The sequence below is a fragment of the Phycodurus eques genome, chromosome 16 (genome assembly GCF_024500275.1).
Source record: "Phycodurus eques isolate BA_2022a chromosome 16, UOR_Pequ_1.1, whole genome shotgun sequence".
NCBI lineage: Eukaryota > Metazoa > Chordata > Actinopteri > Syngnathiformes > Syngnathidae > Phycodurus > Phycodurus eques.
In genome coordinates, this window is record NC_084540.1 from 8,293,230 (window position 1) to 8,306,668 (window position 13,439).

The window sequence follows — 13,439 nt, forward strand, 5'->3', positions numbered from 1 at the left end:
ACATGCAAACTCCACACAGGGGAGGCCGGTTTTGAACCCCGGTCCTCAGAATTATGAAGCATATGTACTAACCAGTCATCCAACGTGCCGCCCCCTCTCAAGTTCTTCCACACCAAACTCATCCCAATAAGCCTTTATGGAGTTTTTTTTTATGCACTGGGGCACAGTGATCTCTGACTAGAAAAGGGCTGTCCTCATACTGTTCCCATACATTTGGATGCATAGCCATGTCAAAAGGTCTCAGTAAAATGAACAATTAAAGTTCCAGTATATTTAACAAGTCTTGTCTTACTCCACTGCGATTGGGTGGCGACCAAGTCCAGGGTGTACCCTGCCATATAAAAAATGGATGGGTGGACACTCCTGATAAATTCAGTAATTGATACTGTACATACTTGAACACATTATTTTTTCCCTTCTGACTAACGTTGATAGCAATTGATAAATGAACACCTAAAGTCTAGTACATAAGGCTCATGTGAGTGCACTGATCTGTACCGGAAATTAGTACACTGTCCCTTCTTTGGAACGTTTGGAAGAGGGGGGCAATGGCCCAGCCAACAAATTGATCATTATCAATTTGTGATAATGTGGCACCATGACAAACAGAAATAAATACAATGACTCAAAATAATTAATTCATCCATTTTCCAAGCCGCTTATCCTCACAAGGGCCACGGGCGTGCCCAGCTACCTTCGGGCAGGAGGCGGGGTACACACTGAACTGGTTGCCAGCCAATTGCAGGGCACACATAAACAAACAACCATTCACACTCACATTCACATTTAGAGGCAATTTAGAGGCTACAATTAACCTACCATGCATGTTTTTGGGATGTGGGTGGAAACCGGAATGCCCGGAGAAAACCCATGCAGGCACGGGGAGAACATGCAAACTCCACAGAGGCGGGGCTGGGGATTGAACCCCGGTCATCAGAACTGTAAGGCAGACGCTCTAACCAGTCGCTCACCGTGCCGCCAAAATTTTTAAATAAATCTAAAAAAAAAACCACATATTATGCCGAGTCATACACAGGCACATATAACATATACAAACAATATTGCATCAATAATGTGATTGCGCCTCTCGCCGGTGACTAATGATGACTGTCTATCCATCCATCCATTTTTTGAGCCGCTTCTCCTCACTCGGGTTGCGGGCGTGCTGGAGCCTATCCCAGCTATCATCGGGCAGGAGGCGGGGTACACCCTGAACTGGTTGCCAGCCAATCGCAGGGCACATACAAACAAACAACCATTCGCACTCACATTCACACTAAGGGGCAATTTAGAGGCTACAATTAACCTACCATGCATGTTTTTGGGATGTGGGAGGAAACCGGAGTGCCCGGAGAAAACCCACGCAGGCACGGGGAGAACATGCAAACTCCACACAGGCGGGGCTGTGGATTGAACCCCGGTCCTCAGAACTGTGAGGCAGACGCTCTAACCAGTCGTCCACCGTGCCGCCAAAATATTTAAATAAAAAAAATTAAAAAACACATTTTATGCTCAGTCACACACAGGCACATATAACATATACAAACAATATTGCATCAAAAATGTGATTGCGCCTCTCGCCAGTGACTAATGATGACTGTCACCTTGCGTAATTGAAATAGTTCAACAGAAAGAGTAAAAATAAATCCACAAAGGACATAAATAGGCAGTAAAACAGCATTGTATCCTGAAGTCCAATGCATTTAGTACCTGTGCCTTCAGTGGGGATGTACCCAACTTAATCCACCTCTTAATACCAGCACGATCACGTCAAAATGATAGAAACCACCAATACTATACGTGCAAAAACACAATATAACAGCATGTAAGCGTGCCAAATAACATCATATGAAGCAGTTCTCAATCATAATTTATGTAATAACATAACAAACACATTTAATTAAAATATATCATACTCACCAGAGATGCTTATTATTAAATGTGTTGATGTGTGCAATTTGCTACACTCATATTTTGCTCGTCAAAGTTTTGCCCTGACCAACCAGTCAGAGGCTGGAAAAATACTGACATCATCTCGGGCCAGTAAGCTGCCCCCTCTGATAAATTAGAAATGTGATTGGTTAAACAGTCCTATTGTTATAGTTTAAGTTGACTGATTTGACTGACGGCTGGTTGCAAAATACATTGACATGGCAGCACAACAGGCTGAAATGTGATTAGAGAAAAATAAAATCTAACGACTACATAGACGTTCTGGAAGTAGTGCAGCCAAGAGTAACACTATGAAACGAAGGTAATCAACAGTTGGGAAACATTCATACAATTCCATATAAAACATATTAGAATTTGCTTTGTAAATGTAAGTCAGTGTTTCTGATAGTGTTTACGCCAGCAGAGAAGGCCTTGGTGGCCCTGTGGGCTCACCACTGCTGAAGTTATGTCACATGTAAGCAGGTCAAAGCATGAATGCTTAAGAGCAGTATGACTGTGGGCAATTAAGCAGCGAAAGTGAGGGAAGAGGAGGGAGGCGGAAACACACTCAAGTGCGGCACTGTTCAAATGGCCTCGTGCGAGTGTATTCACAGACCCTTAGTTTGGTGATGCACTTGGCTGTAAAAAATACTCTTGCTGCAGTCAACTGAGGTAAGGTTTAAATGGTTGTTAAAACAAATACTATTGTGGCTGTAATAGACATGCACTTAATTTGAGGGATTTTGGCATGAATTTGCTCCATTTCTCTGCTTTCTCTGGCTTCCAGACCTTTTTACATCCTCGTTCTATTCACAAACACATTGACGTCTCTAACCTTATTAAGACCATTATACAATCTGTACTGATAGTTTTTGAAGGCTGTCGCCCCTCCCCGTACGTCCTCTCGCCCCGCCCTTTTCATCCTTTCTGCAATAGGATTCGAAGGCACGGAGAGAGGGGAGGGGGCAAAACGAGGAGAGAAACAAAAAACGTGACGAGGCACCCAAAGCGTCCTGTTATGCAACAACTGACCTACTAACATACATTTAGGCACTGAGAGAGAAGGGGAAATAGAGAGAGGGAGGAATTGGAGCAAACATTACATGAGCACGGCACTAAAAACAAGATCCACAGTGTTCACACTCCTCCGACCTGCACTGAACGGAAAGCTGGAGTTTTGCAAAGTGGCGGATGGTATGTGCTTATGAGTGTGAGACGACAGCAGACACCACACGAAATGATGCCCACTGTGGATAATTTAATCTAAGCAACTGGGTGAGTTGGTTATTTTCAATAATTTCTCCATCACACCGGGTGTTTTGTATAAAATGTTTGCCGAAGGGGTTCTTATTCGGACCTTGGGTAGCAATGTTCTCAATTTCAATTATACGAGGGTCTGTGTGTGAGAGAGAATAGAGCTGCAGATGGTCGGAAAGTGCTGTTTTATTTGGTGTTATTTTAGATGATTGTTGGTACTGCAACCGCTACTATAGTATAATAATAACACGTTCACTTCCATTCACAGCTTTAGAAATCCAATATCCATGTTAACTGGGAAGGCTGGCAATAAATGATAATAAAATAATAATTATTATTATTAGGCGAATAAATTATTATTATTATTATTATTATAATTATTATTATTAATAACAAGTTCATGCTCTAAGATGCAGTGAGTGTCTGAGAAGCGAGCTATTTGGGCTTGTTGTGGGTTAGTAGGCTAGTCCGTGCAGCAGACAAGTGGAGCAGTCCCGTCGGCTCGGCGGACATTCTCCGTGTCACGTGTAGCTGCTCTTTGTAAAGGTTAACGCGGCTGTGCAGTCCTCCGGTTTAGCCCACCCGTCGCCGCCCAAGAAGCCTCAAACACAAACCGGGAAGCGCAAAGTCAGTCACGATCGAGCCACGAGTGCTTCGTTTTTGCTTTTGGATACTCCTTTATTCTTATTTAAAATGGGACCCCCCCCCCCCCCTCCTGACCCACACAATAGACAGATAGCGGAACGGTGAAGTTAACCGGCTTTGGTGACTGTAACTGCTGCAAGGTGAGGTGTGCAACATCTGGATCAAATGTGGGTCAGACGTGGGCCATTGTAATAGATTAGCCACGGTTAGTTGTATATAAATGTACAGTAATTGTTTTCTTTCTATGCATTCATCTGCCCTGCATGAATTGGGAGCCAGCTAAATTTGCACGCACGCGAATTGTCAGACAGTACAACAAAGAAGGCACGCCGGGTGAAATTTTTACCACAACGCGTTACCACTAATGGTGGAGATATGGAAACAAAAATTGTAATTACACCTTGAAATAAAAGAGGGAATCCAACAGATAAAAAAAAGTGAACATTGCTATTACAAAAGTAGCATTATTCCTTCTAGTATTATTATTGAGGAAACTACATAGCACGTGCCTATATTGTTACCCCACATGCCCTTGCCGCTATTCGCAGTGTCTTCCTCCAACATTATATTCGTCATAGGACATGAGGATACAGAATATACTGTACAGATTACAATTCTCTTAATCTGGAATTCACAGTGAAATGGGTAGGAATTAGCTGAGAAATGATTACACGTGAAAGCAATGTTAGCAAATAGAAATCTGCATATTTCAATACAGAGATGCATAATTAAATGAATTAATCAATTACAAATGATCTTTCAAATTTGCTTATTATGCAATGGGTGGAAACCGATGGTTTGTGCTGTCTGCCTCTGTATTCTGTGGCGCAGCCACTGTCATTTGGTTGGTGTACAGTGGGTCTCCACACCAGCTATGTAATGTAGGTCAAATCACTGCTGTGGGAGGGGTCGGCAGTTGAGGTGAGGCGCAAAACCAAGGCATGGTAATGCAGCACTATCAGAACTACCGTACCACAATAGACTCTTCGTCAGCCATGACAACAGAAATGGAAATTGTAGTTAAAAAGCCCCGCATGACTCCATGTAGAAAGTCAAATGTTTTACTAAAAGTTTACCCCATTTACATGAAACCCAGTAAGATTGATGTTTGTTGTCAGCATTAACAGATAATGCCACTTCAAAAAGTGTGAGGCAAGTTTATTGTCTGGGTTTTAGAGGACATGTGAGATGATAAAAGATGAGTGCTGTGCTTTGTTATTGCGGTGCGGTTGTTGCTGCAAGCACAGGCGAATTGCAGCATTTAGTAGGCCAAGGGAGCACATGTGACTGGTGAAACACATGGACTGAGTCACTCAGCTTTTTTTTCCTTTTCCAGAGAGCAGGGTGATATGGCTCTCTGTTCTTGGAACAAGGATCCAATTTCGATAGGACTCCACCTTGCTGGCAGGCTTTCAGATTTTTAACCCCCGCCCATTCTCTCCACGTTTTTTTTTTTTTTTTGAGCGGATAAAGTCTGCACCCAGATTTGGAATTCACACAGACCCCACCCATGTAATCGACCCCTAACTTCACACCACGTGCCATGTACTGAACCCCCTCCTCTTTAGGAAGAAGGGATTGTTTCATCATTCCCCTTCTTTTGAAGCATGTGCCTTTTATTTTAAGCCTGCTCCTATTTCCTGAATTGCGCCTCAGGAACACGTGCAGGGGTTGAACTCAATCCACTGTTTCCAGTACATGTTACCACATTTAGACGCTTGCGGTTTGGGCCTGGTGGTTTGCGTGAACCAGTGCAACTTGGATTCTTTTCCTGTGCTATCAGTCCCGAAGTGCCATAAAGGCCCGGCAATGACACGTGATGTGTATGATGACTTGGATAGAGTGATCTAGGTCATGGAGATGGTTTTAGAGGAGCAGATCAGGTTTCTTTGCTTGAGTCTAATCTATTTGTATATTTGTGTCATAAATGCCAGTTACTCATGCAAATCAAGGCCGCTGTCATTTGCTTGTTCACAAGAGTCACAAAAGAGGGTGCAAACGATAAAAACAAAGTAAAAGCTTGAACTGCAACTCTGAGACAATAAAACAATCGAAAGAAAGACGAGTGGTCACCCACTGACCTTTTATTGTAGAATACAAACTAATCATTTGCTTTTGACTATGTCCCACCAAGTTGATTATAGGGGGTCTGATATCTGATGTGATTCAACGCCCCCCTTTTTTGCCAGGAGTGACACATTCCGTCTGTTGATGCAACACCAACATTGTCGCAGTCACCGCTGCTATCTCCCCCTATCGAGCTACCATCTCATCCTTTGTTGCGATTCTCCTGCTTTGATTCATTTCTTTGTCTGCGCTCGCTTGCTCCCTCCTCTATGTTAACAGCACACCATGGCATAACTGCACGCTTCCTCTGTGCTTTTTTTTTTTTTCAGTCTCCCAATTTTGTCTTTTTTCGCTCTCTGGCTCCAGTCTCAGGGCTTCATCTCGCTGCAGTTCTGGTGACCTAGATTCTGTACAGTGGAGGCACAAAGACTTTCTGGGTCAGTGGGACATGCTGTGGAACGTGTCTCTTCCCATTCTGTCTCGCTCCTTGCCACACATGTCAAAGGCTCACGAGGACAACCTCAAACCATTGGGCCACGCAACAGATGAAAAAATTACAGTCCAAAACAGAAAGACTGGCTTTGAGGCTAAACAGTGATTCTTTTAAAAGAAGAAAATATGTACAGTCGATAATATATTCATATCATGGCGATGAATATTTCTAATGTTACATAATGGTGTCAGTTCATTTGGAAAAACACAATTTAGATATGTTGAAATTAGATAATGAGGTTACTTTTCAGATAGTGTAATGCTAATGCAGTGTAACCCAGAAAAGCAGATGTGGCATAACATACAGAGCAGCCGGTAAACTATTCTGTTGCGTGAATACATTTCTGCAAATCAATGCTTCACACCTAGTTAAGTGATGTGGAAACATTATGGAAGTCCTATTCTTGGGTGTAAGAAATGTTGTTTTGTGGATATTAATCCTAACTAATCTAACTCAAACCCATTTACCGACACAGACTGGCATTTAGGTCTTGTGTGTTTTAGCTCTGACGCACACAAGATCAAAACACAACCATCATGTTTTAGCAAATGTTATTATCCTGTCTCTGCCTCTCATTCTTTCTCTCAAAGGGCCCTTGACCTATATTTATCAATGACTCACATCCCAGCTAACCCCCCCAAGACAGACAGACACACATACACGCACGCAAACACACACACACACACACACACACACACACACACCCGCACACCCGCACACATATACCTCACACTCTCTTGCCCCTGGTCTCAACTACCTTTTCCTTGACCCACACTGGCTGCTTGCCTTTGTCTGCCTTATCTGCTCTCCCTGCATCACTGATTTGGCATTGAGTTGTTTTGGGGAAGACGGCTGCCACATTGAGGCTGAATGCATGGGGGGGGTAGCTATTTTCAGAAGTGTTTACACATGGGGATTCTCCCTGGTAAAGGTAGTGGGGCTGTTACTGCAGAATCCAAAAAGGCTCCCATTGAGTCACCCTTTTGACCCACCCCTTCCATTTCAGCTTTCAGCCTATGATGTAGTGCTTTACACATTTCATGCATTTGCACCCGGGTCCATTGTTGCATACAGGGTTACAAAAGTTCACATGGGTGACGAGATAAATATGGGACCATCAGCCTTGTAATAAACCCAGTGACCACATCCATCCATCCATCCATTTTCTGAGCCGCTTTTCCTCACTCGGGTCGCGGGTGTGCTGGAGCCTATCCCAGCTATCATCGGGCAGGAGGCGGGGTACACCCTGAACTGGTTTCCAGCCAATCATAGGGCACATAGAAACAAAAAAACATTTGCACTCACATTCACACCTACGGGCAATTTAGATTTGTCAATTCACCTAGGAGAACATTCAAACTCCACACAGGCGGGGGGATTGAACCCCGGACCTCAGAACTGTGAGGCCGACGCTCTAACCAGTCGGCCCCAGTGACCACATTACATCGCAAAAGTCAACATGCCAGACTAAGGGTCAAGGGTCATGGGCTTGCAGACAGAAGAGATCGATAGAAGAGCACAGAGGTCAGACATTGTGGTCAAATGACTTCTCATTGGTTGCCATGGGACATGTGCCAGACATGCTAAAACAATAGTGGCTTGGATCACTATGCAAACCAAACAGAAAGAAAGGAGGAGGGACTTAACCTGACATCATTTTGTTGCCTAGATGCAAATCTGTAAGGAGTTGACCAAAATGATCATGTCTTTTTTTCTGGTTTGTTTTTGTCTTGGCAGCTTTTAATCTTGACATCTACAACAGAAAGAACAGAGAAGGAGGGAGAGAGGGAAAGAGATCAAGATTCCCCAAGAGATTGGCACACTGAGGTACACATTTGCTGCATTTATGGGACACATCTTTCCCTGCTTAGTTCAGTGTGCCATGATCATACCAAAGCGTCAGCCACTTGTCAATAACCAACATGTTTTGTTTTCTTCAATTCCAGATTCTGTCTCCATCAGGAGTCAGAAATACCTGTATCAACACGGAAACCAAAACTACATGTGGATAAATGAGGGTGTCTTATGCTGAGCTGCAACTGTTCTTGATCTTCTTGGCTAATTTGGACACTTGAGCTCCCTCCTGTCATAACTTTACTTAGAACAAATAGACTGGTCGAGCTCTTCAAGAAGCTTTAATAGGTGTTCCATCACCTTTATCTCTGACCTGTTGTTTTGTCAAGTCTACAGTTCAGACTGGCTACCACCAGACAAGAATGGAAAATCTGACTTCAGCCCTCAAAAACTCAGGAAGTAACATAAACTGCCTTGACACCTTCACCGGTTATGAAGAGTCTATTCCACCTCTCCAAGGGACACCGCCTCGCATGGGCCGCATCATCAAACCCAAACCCAATATGACCTGCAGGCGAAAACGCGAATTCATTTCAGATGAGAAGAAAGATGCTTCTTATTGGGAGAAACGGCGCAAGAACAACGAGGCAGCCAAGCGCTCCCGCGAGAAACGGCGTCTTAATGATATGGTTTTGGAGAACCGTGTCATTGCACTGAATGATGAAAATGTGAGGCTCAAGACGGAGCTGCTCCAGATGAAGCTACGGTTTGGCCTTATAAGCACCGCCTCTTACATTGAAAAGAGTCAGCAGATTGAGGGAAGCAACAGCACAGAAAATGGAGGTTCCTCATCTTCATCATCCTCTCAGTACTACTCCAGCGGTTATTCCAGCAGTTCTCAGGTGATGATGAACTCTGACTCCTCTGAAACTGAGCAGTGTGGGCTCAGCGAGGGCCACAGGCAGCGGGTGAAATACTCGCCACGTGGTTCCCTGTCTGACATGTCTGATGGCTCCTCCAGAGACAGCCCAGAGCCAATTCCCTTTGAGATCAAGCAGGAAGGTGACAGGCTAGAGATGGACATTACCAATGGCACTAGCACCCAGATTATGTTTCACATACATCGAGGTCTGGCATCTGTACCCACTCATCACCAGCTCCAGCAGCATCCTCAGGAGATGGAGGCTGCTTATCATAGCCAGCAACAGCAGCAACATCTTCATCAACAACAACCCCATCAGGAGCCTGTTGTCACTATCAATAATCAACTTGCCCCTCAACCACCTGCTACCCAGACAAGTGTCATTCTCTTTGGCTCCAGTAGTGCCTCTTATCCTGTGGACAGCTTGACACGGTCCCAAGATATCAATGTGCAAAAGCAGAGCAGAAGTAGCAGTCAGGCATGTGCCAGCCATCAAACCCAGTCCTTTGCGGAGGGCACCACAGAGCCTTTTGCTGAGGTGACCAAACAACTGGAGAGGAAAACATTAGACTCCACTTCCCATGAACTCTCAGGCACCCACAATGAAGCTGGAGAAAGGCAAGTGTACAAAAATTGCCAGTCTCCACCGCAGACCTTGCACGAACAGCAGGAGTCCCATTTGTCCAGAGAATTTATCCACAAACAAATGAAAGAAGTCAGCCAATCCCATCTGTATCACCACCAGCCTCCTTCTTCATATCTTAGTGCCCAAGATGAGGAGCCACCTGTTCTTACCTATGAGGGTGAGTTCCCGAATGATGCTTACTCCCAAGGCCAATTAAGCTCGTCTAGTAAAGACACATCATCTATTGATGGCGATCCAAGGAGCTCTGACAAAGAGGCCTCCACCGATGATGATGAGTCTCCTTCCCCATCCTGCTCAGACAACTATCACAACCGACATCTCAAAAGCCATCCACGAACCTCCCTCTCCTCAACCCTCATCCCAGAGCTGCTCTCAGGCCCAAGGCCGGGACCCCCAGGGGGAGATGAAGGGCACAGCATTACCCCACAAACTACGACTTAAACATCGGGCCATAAGCTCCGGGAGCAGTGGAGGCCATTGCTCCGGCCAAGAGTCCCCAACTATACCTCCTTCTGCCATGTCGCCACCCCTCCCTCAGCATCCCTATTTATCCCTGTCACCACAACAGAACATTCAGAGAGAGAGCCCAGGCCTGGCCATGAAACAGGCAGCATCGGAGGGGGACGTCACAAGGAAACATTACGGGAAAAAGGAAATAGGTGGACGACGGAATAAGAGACGAGATTAGGTGATTTCAAATTGGTGCCAGCTAAGCATTCTCCAGTCACATGTGTAGTAAAGACAGTTTCTCCTCTGTCACTATCCTGCCATAATGCCTTTGCCTAAGATCACCCTCTAATGCCCTTGGTACAGGAAGCAGGGCTATTTTTCACCCCGAACCTCAATGTCACCAAAAAGGCTGGACTTGTTGACTTGTAGGACTGTATCATACTTGTATATATTGTACAGATTTGTCATTTCTTACATTCTCTCCATACCAACAGAAGCACTTTTTTGATGAGATGAGAGGAGGAATGGAACTGCATCCTTTTCTTCATTTGCCATTTATTTCACACCGTAAAACAGACTCAAAACACATTTTGATCAAAAATGAATGTAAAGCAATCAGTCTCAAGCTTTATCAGTACAATAAATTTGCCGCATATCTGACTGCAGACAAGCATGTTTGGCTGTATATGCCTTAATGGAAATGAAACGCAAATATACTCATGGGGCGTTCACTTGACCAAAGAAGCTCTAACACCATCAATACAACAAACTTCGAGTTCCATACCTCTTCCCCGACCCTACCTCTACGATTCATATTCTCTCCCTTATTTCACAAAAGATCTGTTTCACCTTTATTTTTTAAGCACCTGTTTTGTATATTCCTGTGATATATGAACATATGTATCTATTCTAAATATATATTTTACAATACATTGAATGCAAATGCAGCAAACCTGCAATGATCAAGGATTTTGAAATGACCATCCTTTAAGGAATCTGAATGAAATTACTGTACAGCCACACTGTCTGCTGTTGCTCCAGGACCCACTCAAATCAAAATGCCTCTCTTTTTATTGTTAAGCTTTAGCATTAATCATTTGTTAATGACCTGTTTACACAGAAATGGCTGTCCAGTTTGGTGAGCCAAACAGCACTGAATGGAGAACTTTATTATTATTTCTTTTTTTTTCTGGGGCGAGTGCCTCATTAAAATGTTTGGATTTCTTAACCTATAACCAGCATTTAAATATGAGGTGGATTTCACCAGCTGCAGGCTATGAGCCTTTAGTTTATTTGAGCTTTATCAATCATATCTGTTGTCATCATTCACTGGCCCAATGTATTTATTTCCCTCTTCTCCACTTGCCCATCACTGTATAAAAAGCCCACAGGAACATAGACAGATTGTGTACAGACCTAGCACCAAGATCCACTGCAGGCTTGAGTTTGAACTGTGATGTAGACATTTGGTGCATGGGGTTAAAAAATATGATGTGCTAATCTAAACAGACATAAAAATTGTTCTGTCACTGACATTGAATACATTGTAATGTAATAGCTCAAATTTGGCCAAAGGATGATTTGCCTAATCAAAATTCAATTAATGAAGTTTTCCTTACCCAAATGCCTCCAATATCCAGTTCTCAATGTAGTGCTACTGCTCATTGAGTATGTGTGTGGCCTGCACTGGATCCAAGTTAAACTGATGTATATGTACCATGTTTGGCTTTTTGGCACTTGTGTATAAATGTAAAGTTCCCTCACCCCAGAACAACACTGTAATGTTTATTTCATTGGTTTTATATTGGGTTTTTTTTCATCAGTGTTGTTCTGTTCTCTATAATGTGTTGTTTTTTCCTCTTGACTGTGATGACATGTATTTTCCTCATACACCCCCATGCCCGGCCCCTCTCTCTTTTCAGTGTGTATTAATCAGTAACGTTTGTGGTTTTGCTGATGGTTTTATGAAAAAGACAAGTGGACAAAAAAAGGAAACAGGCACAGATTAAGTGGTGTTTTGAGATGGGTGGCAGTTGGTCTGGTTGTTGGTCATTACCATCGCTTCCTTTAGAAAAGTATGTATGGAACAACACTAATGAAGATGAGAGCATTTCAAGATCGAAAAATAAATAAAAAGAATGCTGAACCAGTCAAATGTCTTTGTTATTTTTGTATTTTTCCAATTCACAAATATTGTCATATTTTAGTACTGTTCTTTTTAGAATTATGTGGAAAATTATGTCAAAGGTTAAGCACTATATCAAGTTCAAGCTACACAATCGACATGCAAATGGTGTGTCCTCCCACAACCCACTCCACATACATGGTGGCCATGCCACAAAATAGCCTAAGACATGATGACAACGCAATAGAGTGGATGTTCTGAGATCGAAAACAACACATCCTAGAACACTGGCTGGTACTCGATTTGTTGGGCTGTAGAAACTATTTTTCCCATCACAAAAATATTGAGTCGATCCATTGCAAAGCAAAACTGTACAGCCAATGTTTCAAATAACATCCATCCATCCATTTTCTGAGCCGCTTCTCCTCACTAGGGTCGCGGGCGTGCTGGAGCCTATTCCAGCTGTCATTGGGCAGGAGGCGGGGTACACCCTGAACTGGTTGCCAGCCAATCGCAGGGCACATAGGAACAAACAACCATTCGCACTCACAGTCATGCCTAGGGGCAATTTAGAGTCTCCAATTAATGCATGTTTTTTGGGATGTGGGAGGAAACCGGAGTGCCCGGAGAAAACCCACGCAGGCATGGGGAGAACATGCAAACTCCACACAGGCGGGGCCGGGGATTGAACCCGGGTCCTCAGAACTGTGAGGCTGACGCTCTAACCAGTCGCCCACCGTGCCGCCTCAATTAACATTTTCACATTTTTAACCATATAAGAGCATTTACCCTATAATGTATAACCTACAGAAAATTTTTAAAGCAAGAGCTGCAGAATCATCCTTTACTTGATGATCCATGATGGACATAATCATTGTGAGTGTCAGGATTCAGGTTGCAAGTTGGACCCAGATGCAGAGAGGACAGGGAGGTGAGTTTGTGAATAAAGGTTTATTGCAGCTTGGAAGCGAACAAAGGAACTCCAAGAACTAAATCCAGGATTGGCAGGGTTCCAACGAGGACCGGTCTGGCATGGTAGGAGTCCGTGTTGTCGGTGGGCCACAAAGGGTGAGCACTTGTTTCCAGGGAGCAAGGGCAGATGGCAGAT

At 43.8% G+C, this 13,439-nt stretch overlaps 1 protein-coding gene across 1 annotated transcript; it reads left to right on the top strand.

Annotated features, from left to right (window-relative positions):
- The first annotated feature begins 2,934 nt into the window (after positions 1 to 2,934).
- LOC133415226 (uncharacterized) lies at positions 2,935 to 12,352 on the top strand. Its single transcript, XM_061701129.1, is given in 4 exon segments — positions 2,935 to 3,207; positions 8,132 to 8,221; positions 8,341 to 10,065; positions 10,067 to 12,352. Coding segments are annotated over 2 exon segments (1,833 nt in total). The 5' UTR covers positions 2,935 to 3,207; positions 8,132 to 8,221; positions 8,341 to 8,610; the 3' UTR covers positions 10,445 to 12,352.
- The last annotated feature ends 1,087 nt before the right edge of the window (positions 12,353 to 13,439 follow it).